This window comes from Rhinoderma darwinii, chromosome 4 (assembly GCF_050947455.1).
Source record: "Rhinoderma darwinii isolate aRhiDar2 chromosome 4, aRhiDar2.hap1, whole genome shotgun sequence".
NCBI classification, from domain to species: Eukaryota; Metazoa; Chordata; class Amphibia; order Anura; family Rhinodermatidae; genus Rhinoderma; species Rhinoderma darwinii.
Genome location: NC_134690.1, coordinates 407620119 through 407636044, shown reverse-complemented (window position 1 = coordinate 407636044; position 15926 = coordinate 407620119). Strand labels below are relative to the sequence as shown.

Here is a 15926-nt window from a genome sequence, read left to right as displayed (position 1 = left end):
ATCTTCAGGCGCCGGTAAACGCTGTGTATACAGGAATATATCATAATCCGGCCCCCCGACAGTCCAGAAGATGCCGGATTATTGGACTTGTGTTGCGCTATGCAGTCTTCTCTCATGTACCCCGATCCTGTCGGTCCCGTCATCACTGCGCTCTGTAGTGGGAAAATGAAGGAGACCGCTCCCTCCCCCGCTCCTTAATACATTATTATAATGTCATATTACGGCTGTTTACACATAACGGTCGTGTGACGCACCAGCCAATAACCGCATCACAAAACTGCGGCGATAAGAGGTGGAGCGTGACGTGTGCAGTTCTGCTGAAGGTTTTTTGAGTATGCAGCACAAGGTTGTATTCACACTTCAAGGTCAAATAGCGTTTTGTGACAAAATAATGCAAAATGACCGTGACATGTGACCACACGTGTTATTTATAATACTATATCATATTATTACTATTATTATATTGTTATTATTATTATATTATTATTATTACATTATTATATTATTACATTATTATATTATTATTATTCTCACCTCTGGGCAGATGCACTCCCTGCCCACAACCAATATGGCCGCCCGTTTGTCACATTCATAGACCGGAAGCGGAAGTTGTTCCCGGGCAGGAGAAGATGGCGGCCCCCTGCGTCCTCCTGTCTTCGGTCACACGGCTGCTCCGTCCTGCGCTGCGGATAGTGGGGCGCCCGGGATGTGGGGGAGCCCCGGGGGGTCAGAGCCGAGGACTGCGACAGTGTGAGTGCGGGGGAGGGGCGCAGAGGTCACGTGTGCAGACATGGCGGCGGTCCTGACAGATGAGACAATCATTACAGCCATTGATCGTGTGATTCTCTCTCTCTCTTGGCGCGGTCGTGTGATTCTCTCTCTCTTGGCGCGGTCGTGTGATTCTCTCTCTCTCTCTTGGCGCGGTCGTGTGATTCTCTCTCTCTCTCTTGGCGCGGTCGTGTGATTCTCTCTCTCTTGGCGCGGTCGTGTGATTCTCTCTCTCTTGGCGCGGTCGTGTGATTCTCTCTCTCTTGGCGCGGTCGTGTGATTCTCTCTCTCTTGGCGCGGTCGTGTGATTCTCTGTCTCATCTTGGCGCGGTCGTGTGATTCTCTGTCTCATCTTGGCGCGGTCGTGTGATTCTCTGTCTCATCTTGGCGCCGTGTGATTCTCTGTCTCTCTTGGCGCCGTCGTGTGATTCTCTCTCTCTCTTGGCGCGGTCGTGTGATTCTCTCTCTCTCTTGGCGCGGTCGTGTGATTCTCTCTCTCTTGGCGCGGTCGTGTGATTCTCTCTCTCTCTTGGCGCGGTCGTGTGATTCTCTCTCTCTTGGCGCGGTCGTGTGATTCTCTCTCTCTTGGCGCGGTCGTGTGATTCTCTCTCTCTTGGCGCGGTCGTGTGATTCTCTGTCTCATCTTGGCGCGGTCGTGTGATTCTCTCTCTCTTGGCGCGGTCGTGTGATTCTCTCTCTCTTGGCGCGGTCGTGTGATTCTCTCTCTCTTGGCGCGGTCGTGTGATTCTCTCTCTCTTGGCGCGGTCGTGTGATTCTCTCTCTCTTGGCGCGGTCGTGTGATTCTCTCTCTCTTGGCGCGGTCGTGTGATTCTCTCTCTCTTGGCGCGGTCGTGTGATTCTCTCTCTCTTGGCGCGGTCGTGTGATTCTTTCTCTCTTGGCGCGGTCGTGTGATTCTTTCTCTCTTGGCGCGGTCGTGTGATTCTCTCTCTTGGCGCGGTCGTGTGATTCTCTCTCTTGGCGCGGTCGTGTGATTCTCTCTCTCTTGGCGCGGTCGTGTGATTCTCTCTCTCTTGGCGCGGTCGTGTGATTCTCTCTCTTGGCGCGGTCGTGTGATTCTCTCTCTCTCTCTTGGCGCGGTCGTGTGATTCTCTCTCTCTCTTGGCGCGGTCGTGTGATTCTCTCTCTCTTGGCGCGGTCGTGTGATTCTCTCTCTCTTGGCGCGGTCGTGTGATTCTCTCTCTCTTGGCGCGGTCGTGTGATTCTTTCTCTCTTGGCGCGGTCGTGTGATTCTCTCTCTTGGCGCGGTCGTGTGATTCTCTCTCTTGGCGCGGTCGTGTGATTCTCTCTCTCTTGGCGCGGTCGTGTGATTCTCTCTCTCTTGGCGCGGTCGTGTGATTCTCTCTCTCTTGGCGCGGTCGTGTGATTCTCTCTCTCTTGGCGCGGTCGTGTGATTCTCTCTTGGCGCGGTCGTGTGATTCTCTCTCTCTCTTGGCGCGGTCGTGTGATTCTCTCTCTCTCTTGGCGCGGTCGTGTGATTCTCTCTCTCTCTTGGCGCGGTCGTGTGATTCTCTCTCTCTCTTGGCGCGGTCGTGTGATTCTCTCTCTCTCTTGGCGCGGTCGTGTGACTCTTGGCGCGGTCGTGTGACTCTTGGCACGGTCGCGTGATTCTCTCTCTTGGCGCGGTCGCGTGATTCTCTCTCTTGGCGCGGTCGCGTGATTCTCTCTCTTGGCGCGGTCGCGTGATTCTCTCTCTTGGCGCGGTCGCGTGATTCTCTCTCTTGGCGCGGTCGCGTGATTCTCTCTCTTGGCGCGGTCGCGTGATTCTCTCTCTTGGCGCGGTCGCGTGATTCTCTCTCTTGGCGCGGTCGCGTGATTCTCTCTCTTGGCGCGGTCGCGTGATTCTCTCAGCGCGGTCGCGTGATTCTCTCTCGGCGCGGTCGTGTGATTCTCTGTCTCTTTTGGCGCGGTCGCGTGATTCTCTCTCTTTTGGCGCAGTCACGTAATTCTCTCTTTTGGCGCAGTCACGTGATTTTGTGGTTTGTAATAAATGTTCTTTGTTTCTCTCCAGTGACTGAAGTCAGAGACGGGAAAGTCACGACGGTGAGTGCTGATCATGTGACCGCGCTGTGGGGATTGTGATGAAAAATAAATTGACCGCTGACGCTCTTGCACCTCCTGTGGATTGTTTTGGGGGCTGCGCTTGGTTATTGTGGGTGGGTGACGGGTCACACAGAGGGGTCACTCCGGAGTCTGGTCCAGGATGCAGACATTGAGGACACAGTATAGAGGAGCGGGGGGCTCTGTACCCCAATAGTATCAGTATGGGATCTGTGTGCCCTACTAGTATATAAGGCCTCGGTATAGTGGAGCCGTGGGGGGGGGGGCTCTGAAGCACAAAGTCTATGAGCGCTCAGGAACTTGACATTATCCAATGAAGCGGAGATGAGGATGATGGACTACATTATACACACGATGACTACTCCATCTCTTGCAGGTTGAAGGTCGTATTCTTGAAGAAAAGCCGTCAATGTCCCCCCCAAATCCTGAGGGGCAGTGTCCTATCTGCAGGTGGAACCTGAAACACAAGTACGACTACGTGGTAAGACTGTGAGCGGCTCCTCCGGTATCTGAGCTGCTCCTCGCTGTCTGTGCTGCTCCTCGCTGTCTGTGCTGCTCCTCGCTGTCTGTGCTGCTCCTCGCTGTCTGTGCTGCTCCTCGCTGTCTGTGCTGCTCCTCGCTGTCTGTGCTGCTCCTCGCTGTCTGTGCTGCTCCTCGCTGTCTGTGCTGCTCCTCGCTGTCTGTGCTGCTCCTCGCTGTCTGTGCTGCTCCTCGCTGTCTGTGCTGCTCCTCGCTGTCTGTGGCGCCCCCTGTGTATTGGACAGAGATGACCGGGTGAGCAGCATAATAAAACCGCCCCGCCTCAGCTACATGAAGGAGTGATGATCGGTCTGAGGGGAGAATCAGGCAGATTGGGGGGCCCCAAACCCTGTAATTAAAGGGAACCTGCAGCCAGCACTTCAGCGATACCTGGTGACAGGGGTGGGATCGTTTCTATGTCACCTCCAATTATCTTGTAAGTCGCTCTGTAGCTTTAGGCGGGATTCACACGACCGGGTCGTTCCCGAGCCCGAGTGTCGGCCGGTAAAATCGGCCATTTTGCCCGGCCGGTTTGCATTAAGTTTTGCATCCGTGCCGGGCCGGGCAGATCTGGACAGTGACATCAGCGGCAACTCCTGAAGGGGAATCCCCATGTGTTTGGGGATTCCGCTTCAGGAGTTTCCCCTGATGTCACTGCCTAGATATGGACAGAGACATCAAGCGCTCTGTCCAGGAGCGGAATCCCCGAAAACACGGGGATTCCGCTCCTTCAAGGAGCTAAAGTGCGGCTAGCACATAGCAGAGCGGGGAGATACCTCCCCCCCCCCTCCCTGCTCTGCTATAGTGGCGTCGCTACAGTAGTAGCAGCAGCTGCTAGCGGCGCCATCGAAGGTGTCGCCGGGCCAGGGTGCTTTTAACAAGCAGGGGAAGGGAGTCAGCGCAGACACATCCCGGTGATGGCCGTGTATTACCCGGCCCCATAGACTTCTATGGGAGCCGGGCGGCCGGGTACCCGGGCAAAGATAGAGCATGTCCTATTTTTTGACGGCCGGTTTTCCTGGCCGTCAAAAAATCGGTCGTGTGAATAGCCCCATTAGGGGTCTATTATTCCTAATGCAGCCGGGTGCCGACCGATTTATGAACGGCCGGGAAACCCTGCCGTGTGAATGAGGCCTAAGTCTTCAGTTTTTTTAGTGTTCCCGCGCCGTATGCTAATGAGTCAGATCTTCATTCCTCAAACCTTTCCAAGTTAACCCCACCTCCTTTTGATTGACAGCTCCTCTCCTCCCCCCAGCACACACGAAACCCCGCGCTTGCACACCGATGTCCTGGTGCGTGCGCACAGCGGAACACCATAGCAGCGAACGCGCAGTAACTAGATTTGAGGCCGAGGTGAATCAGGGAAGGGTGTCGGACCATACATGACGGGCACATGCGCCCATCCCAGACGAGTTTTTGGCAATCAGGGCTGGCCAGTTTTCGGGGGTGGGCGGGTATAAGAAGAGGAACGAATGAAACTGCTGGATTATTACCATAAAAGGCGCAGAATGTTTGCAGACCGTTATTTACGGTCAGAGGAGGAGTTTCGTAGCGGGGTTAACAGCAGCGGCCAGCGAGGGGGGAGGAGAGTTCAATAGGTGAAATTCTGCTGACATTCCCATGTTCTAGTTATGGGGGAGATTTAATAAGACTGGAATCTCACACACCGGTCCTAATATAAAGATAGCGAAGCCGCACGCCTCTTAATAAATAAGACACGTCTGACTGTCCTCACGCCTTAAAAGGGAAATCTACACATGATGGCATCGAGTTCCGCTATAATTTATGACAGATTCTGACGAAAATTTTAGCAAACTTGTCCGGCCGCAGCAGGCCCCGCCCACTATTTGGAGAAATGGCGTAAATGCATTAAACCACGATTTATTTTTTTTGTGCAAATTGCAACTTTGTGATGCATTTGACTTTTCTATGCCAGAAAACATGCATAGAACCATTTATAAATTGCCACATAATCTCCCTAAGCAGCGGAATCACTGTGTACATACATTACTTATCCTGTATTATACTCCAGAGCTGCACTCACTATTCTGCTGGTGGAGTCACTGTGTACATACATTACATTACTTATCCTGTATTATACTCCAGAGCTGCACTCACTATTCTGCTGGTGGAGTCACTGTGTACATACATTACATTACTTATCCTGTATTATACTCCAGAGCTGCACTCACTATTCTGCTGGTGGAGTCACTGTGTACATACATTACATTACTTATCCTGTACTGATCCTGAGTTACATCCTGTATTATACTCCAGAGCTGCACTCATTATTCTGCTGGTGGAGTCACCGTGTACATACATTACATTACTTATCCTGTACTGATCCTGAGTTACATCCTGTATTATACTCCAGAGCTGCACTCACTATTCTGCTGGTGGAGTCACTGTGTACATACATTACATTACTTATCCTGTACTGATCCTGAGTTACATTCTGTATTATTCTCCAGAGCTGCACTCACTATTCTGCTGGTGGAGTCACTGTGTACATACATTACTTATCCTGTACTGATCCTGAGTTATATCCTGTATTATACTCCAGAGCTGCACTCACTATTCTGCTGGTGGAGTCACTGTGTACATACATTACATTACTTATCCTGTACTGATCCTGAGTTATATCCTGTATTATACTCCAGAGCTGCACTCACTATTCTGCTGGTGGAGTCACTGTGTACATACATTACATTACTTATCCTGTACTGATCCTGAGTTACATCCAGTATTATACTCCAGAGCTGCACTCACTATTCTGCTGGTGGAGTCACTGTGTACATACATTACATTACTTATCCTGTACTGATCCTGAGTTATATCCTGTATTATACTCCAGAGCTGCACTCACTATTCTGCTGGTGGAGCCACTGTGTACATACATTACATTACTTATCCTGTACTGATCCTGTGTTACATCCTGTATTATACTCCAGAGCTGCACTCACTATTCTGCTGGTGGAGTCACTGTGTACATACATTACATTACTTATCCTGTACTGATCCTGAGTTATATCCTGTATTATACTCCAGAGCTGCACTCACTATTCTGCTGGTGGAGTCACTGGGTACATACATTACATTACTTATCCTGTACTGATCCTGAGTTATATCCTGTATTATACTCCAGAGCTGCACTCACTATTCTGCTGGTGGAGTCACTGTGTACATACATTACATTACTTATCCTGTACTGATCCTGAGTTATATCCTGTATTATACTCCAGAGCTGCACTCACTATTCTGCTGGTGGAGCCACTGTGTACATACATTACATTACTTATCCTGTACTGATCCTGTGTTACATCCTGTATTATACTCCAGAGCTGCACTCACTATTCTGCTGGTGGAGTCACTGTGTACATACATTACATTACTTATCCTGTACTGATCCTGAGTTACATCCTGTATTATACTCCAGAGCTGCACTCACTATTCTGCTGGTGGAGTCAGTGCATACATACATTACTTATCCTGTACTGATCCTGTGTTACATCCTGTATTATACTCCAGAGCTGCACTCACTATTCTGCAGTGTTAGATCTGGATTCCCCCGGTATTTCCTGCTTGCTCTGGGGACTCTGTGCTGCAGATGTCTAGTTGTTGTTGTCGGAGTCCAGGTAATTGAAGAGTCTCAGTTACGCTACTTGTCTTTTACCGTGAAGGGTTAATACTCCGGTGCTGTATTTGGGGGCCGGTAATGTCGTTGATCACATAACTTGTCATTAATCGTCATCTCTACACCGCAGGACGTTCTCGTTCTCAGTCAGTTCATCCGCTCGGACGGGGGCATGTTACCGCGTAAGGTGACCGGACTGTGCACGGAGGAGCACAAGAAGGTGGAGTCCTGTGTCAAGATGGCGCATCGAGCAGGTGAGACGGGAGCGGGCGCTCCGTGATCCTCATGTCGTAGACAGTGTGAAGACATCTCAAATTCCCGTAATCGAAGTTCTGTGCAGTAATGGAACCGCTTTGGTGCGGTTGATGGATTTTAGTTACGTCCGTTTGACATAAGCAAATTACGGGTGTAAATCCCACCCAGACACCAGGTCTAATGACCCCCATAACAGTGTCACTGACCTCCTCACCTGTATCTGACACTGCACCATCCTGGGTTTCACATTCCGTTAGTTATGGCTCATACAGGCAATGATAAGGCGGCGGGTACACACGGTGTCACTGCTTCACGTGTACAAGCCGCGCGCCCCGAAACCGCATCGCAAAACGGTGGCAATTTATAGAAAGTGTGCGCGGTCCTCGGCCGTCCGGCAAGTGTCGCAGACCGGCCGCTGCATGTACGATAAATACACCTAGAAGACGTTAGATATGTGTCTCAAGATCAGCTGTGCTTCAATTCTTCACCAGATCTGTTTGTTGTCAGTGAGTGGACACATCCAAATGTTGAGTCTTGTCTGACCTAGTCCTGCCCCAGCTGAGGATTGTTACAATGTATCAGTAAAGATGAGGCTCTGTTCTGTGTGATTTGAGAAGTAGAAGGGCTCTGCGTGCAGCGGTTTGTTTGTTTTTTACCCATCAACGAGACAGATCTTACTGAGTGACGTGCGGTGGTATCCATCATAGAACAGACCTGGCAATAAAACGGAAACCGTGACACGTGTCCAGTACAGCGGAGAGGCTTGTGCTTCTGCTGTTTAAGGAGAATTATTTACACTGATACATTGCAACAAACCCTCAGCTGTGAAAGCAGGACAAGTTTCAGTCCCTGGATGTAAACCATGAAGGTTCCCATTCATTTAGAGCAAGCAGAGATTTTGAAAAATATTGAGGAATTGAAACAGTCTATTGGAAAGCTGCAGAAGGTCTCATTTTACACGGACACGACAGGTTTTTCTTCCCATGTTCCCAATCCGGCCCGGACCGCGCTCTGGTGGACGCAGTCCATGGATTACACGGCTGGCCGTTCGTTTTGCAGCATCTCCCGGTGATCACTGGGCTGGTTTTAAAGGGGTTATTTGGGTTCCGAAAATTTTTGGGTAAAGTCTGGACGTGAAATAGCCAAAAAATCCGTTATTACCAATCCCCTCCCCCCAGCGAGCCCGTGCTGATGCTTTTGCTTATTTCATTTCCAGCCTTTGCCCTAAAACTTTCACACCCCGGATAACCCTTTTAATCTGGCAAGAGGTGGTCTCGATGAGCCGGCCCTTTAAGCTTTATTTCAGTCAGTCTGGACCGGCCCTTTAAATGATAAAACCATTGTCCCCATGTTCTCTTCTTTCTCCCCCAAGGACTCCTTCCAGACCACAGGCCCAAACTGCCAGAAGGACTCGAACCCAAACCCAAGTTCCACCTGAACAGGTGAGGGCCGAGGAGCTCAGGTTCATTAGAATTACCAGGGACACGTCCGAAGGCCACATGAACCCGACCGTAAAAATCCACCGTGATCACGGACCCGCCCGGTTCTATTGGCCGCGGACACCTTTCCGTATCACTATGTGCCGTGAATTATGGAGCATGCCCTACTTTTCGTTTTTTGCGGGCTGTGCCTGCAATCGCGGCTCAAGATTACGGTCACGGACGTGTGCATGAGGCCTAAGCCCCCAGCCCCCCTGCACACGAACGTATTTTTGTGGCTTCAATGGGCCCATGCACACGACTGGTTTCCGCGGTCCGTGCATTGCCCCGCACCCTGGACCGCAAAATGATCAGACATGTCTTATTACCCCCGCGTCTTGTGGTCCAGGCTCGTTGAAATGAATGTGCACGGCCCGTGATTTGCGGGTGCCGCTCCGCGGCCGTCCGAGCCGCAAGTCATGGCTGTGCTCACCACTGCGGCCGCGCTCATGAGGTCTTAGGCTCCGTGCACACGACAGTATTTTCCATCAGTAATTACGGACCCGTTCATTTCTATTGGCCACTGACGTCTTCCAGTATTTTTACTGATCGGTGTCCGTGCTGAAAAAAAATAATCATAGAGCCCGTCCTGTTCTTGTCCGTAATTACTGAAGCGTTGTTAGGCAACATGTTGATGACGTCATTTGCAACCTCTATCGTTTTGTAATGAGCTGTATATACTGGTGCCTACTGATCCGTATTTACCGGGATAGATGAGAATACTGTCGTGTGCGGGGCCTTAGTCACACAATACGGCTGCCGTCCCTCTTCGTCAGTCCCGTGATTCCGGCTGACAGGTGGGGCCTCTCTGAACGGGGGTTGTGGACGATCCCTTTAAGGGGAGCAGATAGAAGTAGAGCGTGCTCCGGCGCAACACAAAAAGCCGTATTGAATTGCGGTTAGTCACATAAGCCCCTCCCCTCTGTGCCCTTTCAGCCATTCAGCAGAGCTGAGATGGGTCACATGACACTTTCACCTGCGGTTTCTGCTCTCCCTTCCCGTTGTGTTCAGTCTATTGTCCCCTGGTGTCAGCCACCTCAGACCTCTGTATGTGACGGTCGTGTTTTTTTTTACCCCCGTTCAGGTACCTCACCCTCTGGTCCGTGTCCAGCGCTAAACCCATCCTGAAGAAAGGACTGAAATGGTGTAAGGTGAAGATGCCGGTGGGGGACCCCATCATGAAGGATAACGTGCGGTACAGTCGTAAACCCCTCGTCTTCAGACAGTGAGCGGTCAGAGCTGCGGCCGGCGTGCGTTACCGTGTAATGAATAAACGTCTTGTCACTGCACCGGCGTGGCTCGCACTGTGTGGTTAGGAGCAGCGCAGGTTCAGGGGGCACTGCCGCTCGGTGGGGTACGTGGCAGCTTTCTCACCAGAGACCACGGGAAACAAACAGGAGGATTTATTAGCAGAACATACAGGGGTGCACACGTCGTGTTTCTGGGCCTCTGGGGGAGGGGCAGTGGCCGCCATGACAGTTGTGATCACCGGACGGATGATGGGAGGGGGGGGGTGCGCTCCTCAGATCATGAAGGGAAGGTCAATGTTCCGCTCTCCGTCCCCGATATAAACATAACCGTGCTGAGGGGTCAGAGGGACGTGGTAGAAGGTCATTCCCAACCACAGAAGGCTGCGCAGGACGACCACGCTGCTCCCCCGCTCACACTGCAGACTCCAGCAACCTGCGGGGGAGGGAAAGGAGGTTAGTCAGGGGGGTGTATATCAGCATGGGGGGGGGGGGGGGTGTCACCGCCAGCAAAGTGTCCTGATAACCGGCATCGTCAAGACTCCTGACGTACCGAACCATCAGACCTTTGTGTGCGGATTATTTTACACGATGTCGGGTTATCAAAACGTCCAGACCATCCGGTGCCAAGTGAACGGACTCAAACCCTGATCATGTGATTCACTATGGGAACAGAGTTGTCAGACTGGCTCCATGCGTGGTCAGTGCTTCGCAGGAGGGGGTGGTGCCCCTTTTTTTTCCCTGGATCTCACGGCTGCAGCAATGTGGAAACCCCCCCCCCCCGGAGCTCGAGTCTTTTCAGCAATCAAACCCAGATTTTCTTTTCTTTGTGGCAGCGGCCAAAGTACCGTCTCTGGGAAAGCTCCACGCTCAGGCCTCGGGGCAGAGGCGGGTGGGAGCGCCGCTCAGAGCTGGTGACGGGCGCGGTCGTCTGCGCTCCATGACTGAGGGGCCGATCGACCACATCTAATCTCCGCTGGTAATGAGGAGCAGACGATGCGTCAATGCTTGTTACTAAACCGCCTGTGTGACCCCCGCGTGTCCCGGCGCAGGACGGAAAAATAAAGCAGCAGCTGTCACGGACGAACCGGAGAAACACCGCTGCCCCATATTAACCCCTTCCTGACCTCCAAATATAAACCTCGGAAGAGTCCGGCCCTATTTTATACCTCAGGCGCTTGTATATTTATGGTGTGACGGCCGCGCAGGTCTATCCCAAGAGAGGAAGGTGAACCTCTAAACTTAAGGTGGCCATACACCTCAGACGGCTACCCCCCCGCCATATACACCTCAGACTGCTACCCCCCCATATACACCTCGGACGGCTATCCCCCCCCCCCCCCCCATACACCTCAGACGGCTATCCACCCCCCACCCATACACCTCGGACAGCTATCTCCCCCCCCCCCCCCATACACCTCGGATGGCTATCTACCCCCCCCCATACACCTCAGATGGCTATCTACCCCCCCCCCCCCATACACCTCGGACGGCTATCCACCCCGTACCCATATACACCTCGGACGGCTATCCCCCCCCCCCCCCCCATACACCTCGGACGGCTATCCCCCCCCCCCCCCATACACCTCGGACGGCTATCCCCCCCCCCATACACCTCGGACGGCTATCCCCCCCCCCCATACACCTCAGACGGCTATCCCCCCCATACACCCTCAGACGGCTATCCCCCCATGCACCTCAGACGGCTATCCCCCCCCCCATGCACCTCAGACGGCTATCCCCCCCCCCCATGCACCTCAGACGGCTATCCCCCCCCCCATGCACCTCAGACGGCTATCCCCCCCCCCCATGCACCTCAGACGGCTATCCCCCCCCCATGCACCTCAGACGGCTATCCCCCCCCCATGCACCTCAGACGGCTATCCCCCCCCCATGCACCTCAGACGGCTATCCCCCCCCCATGCACCTCAGACGGCTATCCCCCCCCCATGCACCTCAGACGGCTATCCCCCCCCCATGCACCTCAGACGGCTATTCCCCCCCCCCCATGCACCTCAGACGGCTATCCCCCCCCCATACACCTCAGACGGCTATCCCCCCCCCATACACCTCAGACGGCTATCCCCCCCCATGCACCTCAGACGGCTATCCCCTCCCCATGCACCTCAGACGGCTATCCCCCCCCCCATGCACCTCAGACGGCTATCCCCCCCCATGCACCTCAGATGGCTATTCCCCCCCCCCATGCACCTCAGATGGCTATTCCCCCCCCCATGCACCTCAGACGGCTATCCCCCCCCATAAACCTCTGACGGCTATCCCCCCCCCCCCCATACACCTCAGACGGCTATCCCCCCCATGCACCTCAGACGGCTATCCCCCCCATGCACCTCAGACGGCTATCCCCCCCATGCACCTCAGACGGCTATCCCCCCCATGCACCTCAGACGGCTATCCCCCCCCCATGCACCCCAGACGGCTTTCCCCCCCATGCACCTCAGACGGCTATCCCCCCCCCATACACCTCAGACGGCTATCCCCCCCATGCACCTCAGACGGCTTTCCCCCCCATGCACCTCAGACGGCTATCTTCCCCCCCCCCCCCATGCACCTCAGACGGCTATCTTTTCCCCCCCCCCATGCACCTCAGACGGCTATCTTTCCCCCCCCATGCACCTCAGACGGCTATCCCCCCCCCCCCATACACCTCAGCCCAAGTTGTCGTCTCCCTAAATCTCCTGTCAGGGGAGCTATGGATTCGGTAGGTGGGCTTTTTACCTATCTGATCCCAGTTTCTTCCTGAGATAAGCAGCGGCAGAGATGTCTGGCACCACTTCTCTCCCCACCTCTAGGCTGGATTCACATTCAGTTCTGGTGCCACTTTTTAAGCCAGAAGTGGATGCGAAATCGGGTCCATCCCGGCACCACACAGGAGATGTACGTGACGGCGGTCGTCAGTGTCCTCCGGAGATGTCCCCGCCCCCTGCGACTCGCTGCGCTCCAGCTCAGACACAGATTAACCGCTCATAAAACAGACGCCTGGCAGAGCGCTCCATACATACAAGGTCACACAGCAGGGAGGATGCTGGGAGATAGTCACAGACCCCCCACAAGATCAGCACACTCTCCTGAAATACTCTGTACTGCTGAGACCTTGCTCCTCTATGTAACTCCCTATAGATCACCACACACTCTCCTGAAATACTCTGTACTGCTGAGATGCCCTGCTCTTCTATGTAACTCCCAATAGATCGCCACACTACTCACCTGAAATACTCTGTACTGCTGAGATGCCCTGCTCCTCTATGTAACTCCCAATAGATCACCACTCCTCCTGAAATACTCTGTACTGCTGAGAGACCCTGCTCTTCTATGTAACTCCCAATAGATCACCACACTCCTCCTGAAATACTCTGTACTGCTGAGACGCCGTACTTCTCAGCCTATGTAACACCCACAAGATCAGCACACACTTCTCCTAAAAATACTCTGTACTGCTGAGGAACAAGATCAGCGTACGCCTCTCCTGAAATCCTCTGTACTGTGCAGAGGCCATGCTGCTTCTACACCACATTAGGAAGTCACTAGCCCTGAGAAGTATCGGGAGATCACATCGCGGTGGTGGAGAACAGGAAAACCTCTGTAGGGCGAGCACCCAAAAATGTTATAAGAAAATGGTCTAGAGGGGGGTCCTGGCAAAGAGGAAGAAGGGGGCTCGGACCCCTGGTATATGATGGCACTGACAATCTTCACTCGCCACCTGTGAGCATTACACTGCGGCAGGGGGCACACAATAGGTCATAGGTCGGTGCTGCCCCCCCCTCACTAACCTTTAGGGAGATCATGTTCCAGGGAGTCCAGGAAGTCGATTGCAGGGTCCTGGTCGGCCTTCTCCAGCAGAGACTTCTTCTTGGGGGCGAGCGTTGGGGTGAGGTGGAAGAAGGAGCTCAGCTTTGTTGCCTCGCTGACTGTGAGACCTGGAGGGGGCAAAATCATAGGGTCAAAGGTCACGGGGAACACAATACGGAGGACGCAATACCGAGGATGCGGAGAACGCAATACAGAGGACGCGGGCGTCTAAACATGAAGAAACGAGAAAAATCGCTGCGCAATGCTCTGCAGCACCCTACAAAAAAGAAGCAGATGTTCTGCAGGTCTGATACTGTACAGGTAATGGGAAAAGGGTGCAATGCTCTGCAGAACACGTCAAAGCTCCTGGACCCTCCACCAGGTAGCGCTGTGATGTGGGGGGGGGCTGTGAATTACCTCGGAAGCTGTGGTTCACATTGACCTGACCAAGTGGATTCTGGGTGAACGCGCCCCGCGGGGCCAGCGCCGCCTCTCGGTCGATCAGTGCGATGGTGGCGATCAGACGAGACTCCTCCTTAACGTGGCTCTAAAGAATGAAAACCACATCAGAAATGTCGGCACGCTCATCGCAACAGGGAACGGCCCGAAAACAGCACAATTACCGTCACGTCCTCCTCGTACCCCCCGGGACCCTCCCCCGCCTTCCTCCGGACTGTGCGCTCGTACTCATGGGAGGGGTCTCCGATGAAACGCCCCTCAATGAACCGCGTTCCTGTAATGACGTCATCTGTGGGCGGAGACAGGAGGCACCAATCCAGACAATTCAGACTGCAAGACAGTGATGACATATTAGTGTAGCCCCCCCATGTTACCTGTGCCCCCCTCGTGTTACCTGTGCCCCCCTCGCTTTACCTGTGCCCCCCGTGTTACCTGTGCCCCCCTCGTGTTACCTGTGCCCCCTCGCTTTACCTGTGCCCCCCGTGTTACCTGTGCCCCCTCACGTTACCTGTGCCCCCTCACGTTACCTGTACCCCCCCCCTCACGTTACCTGTGCTCCCCTCACCTGTAGAACGTCCTCCGGTTCCTCAGCTGCTCGCCCCCCTCCGTTCCCTGCGCTATGTAATAGTCGCCCCGGACCCCGAGGATTTTGCCCCAGAAGAAGACCCGGGACAGCCGCATGTCTCTCTGGAGGAGCCGCAGGGAGGTGCGGAGGGCGGCGCTCTGTTCGGGGTTCAGGCCGCAGCCGGACACCAGCTCCATGGACAGGTGCAGACTCTCGGTGTCCATCGCTTCCTCTCACTGTGCCGCTCCGGTCTCCCTGGTAACAGTAACCAGGAAGTGATCCCGTCACCAGAGTAACGCGTCCCGTCACCAGGAAGTTGGCTCCTCCCCGACATTTAGCGGTCCGCCCGTCGTTCTCCTATGGCCGAGCGCTGATTGGACTTTGTGATGGGGAGGTCCCGCCCCCAGCTGTCAATCATTCCTCGTATATTTGCCGCTCCGCGCTCCTCATCGTCCACACACGGTTCATGACCCGGCGCGGTAATAATGGGGGAGGGGGAGCTGATCACATTACTGTACAGTGCGGTTGTTAGTGGTTTTTTTTAGGTCCGAGTGTCATTCAATTGTATTTTATGGACCGGCCCCAATTACATCAAACATGGAAATCCTCATCTCTGCGCTGCCCCCAGACTTATATTTACATGACGCAAGAAAACGCCGGGACTTCCACTGCGCTCTGGAAGTAGGAGGGTAAGGGTATGTTCACACACACTAATTACGGACGTAATTCGGGCGTTTTTGCCCCGAATTACGTCCGAAAAATGCGGCTTTAAAGCAATGGGCAGACGTTTGTCTGTTCACACGAGGCGTATATTTACGCACCGCTATCAAATGACGGCGCGTAAATAGACGCGGGGTTCAAGCGCCTGCACATGCCGTTACGGCTGAAATTACGGGGATGTTTCCTCCTGAAAACATCCCCGTAATTTCAGCCGTTACGGACGCTGCCGTGTGAACATACCCTGAGTGTAGCGTCACTACTATAGTAACTGTTTATAGACGCGGTGCTGGGGGGGCCACGGCCCTCCTTGGCTTCAGGGCCCAGTGCTAGCGGCGCCCTTGTAGCTACGTATCCCACCGAACCCGACGCTGATCCCGCCGAACCCGACGCT

At 53.7% G+C, this 15926-nt stretch overlaps 2 protein-coding genes across 2 annotated transcripts; one reads left to right on the top strand and one right to left on the bottom strand.

The window, feature by feature from the left end:
- Positions 1 to 590: 590 nt before the first annotated feature.
- Positions 591 to 10023, top strand: MRPS18A (mitochondrial ribosomal protein S18A). Its single transcript, XM_075863518.1, has 6 exons — positions 591 to 750; positions 2799 to 2830; positions 3225 to 3329; positions 7132 to 7255; positions 8629 to 8698; positions 9819 to 10023. The coding sequence occupies exons 1-6, from the start codon at positions 630 to 632 to the stop codon at positions 9961 to 9963; spliced, it is 597 nt and encodes a 198-aa protein (XP_075719633.1). The 5' UTR covers positions 591 to 629; the 3' UTR covers positions 9964 to 10023.
- A 96-nt stretch (positions 10024 to 10119) lies between these two features.
- Positions 10120 to 15173, bottom strand: RSPH9 (radial spoke head component 9). The gene is made up of 5 exons (XM_075863516.1): positions 14816 to 15173; positions 14415 to 14580; positions 14209 to 14338; positions 13773 to 13919; positions 10120 to 10417 (listed from the first exon to the last, which is right to left on the bottom strand). The coding sequence occupies exons 1-5, from the start codon at positions 15037 to 15039 to the stop codon at positions 10257 to 10259; spliced, it is 828 nt and encodes a 275-aa protein (XP_075719631.1). The 5' UTR covers positions 15040 to 15173; the 3' UTR covers positions 10120 to 10256.
- Positions 15174 to 15926: the final 753 nt, after the last annotated feature.

Excerpts from the sequence above, each read along its gene's own strand:
- MRPS18A (XM_075863518.1), top strand. The coding sequence starts at position 630 with ATGGCGGCCCCCTGCGTCCTCCTGTCTTCGGTCACACGGCTGCTCCGT. Across the intron at positions 2,831-3,224 it reads GAGACGGGAAAGTCACGACG|GTTGAAGGTCGTATTCTTGA; the intron begins GTGAGTGCTGAT and ends CATCTCTTGCAG. Across the intron at positions 7,256-8,628 it reads CAAGATGGCGCATCGAGCAG|GACTCCTTCCAGACCACAGG; the intron begins GTGAGACGGGAG and ends TTCTCCCCCAAG.
- RSPH9 (XM_075863516.1), bottom strand. The coding sequence starts at position 15,039 with ATGGACACCGAGAGTCTGCACCTGTCCATGGAGCTGGTGTCCGGCTGC. Across the intron at positions 14,581-14,815 it reads AACCGGAGGACGTTCTACAG|TCTGAATTGTCTGGATTGGT; the intron begins GTGAGGGGAGCA and ends ACTGTCTTGCAG. Across the intron at positions 13,920-14,208 it reads TGTGAACCACAGCTTCCGAG|GTCTCACAGTCAGCGAGGCA; the intron begins GTAATTCACAGC and ends TGCCCCCTCCAG.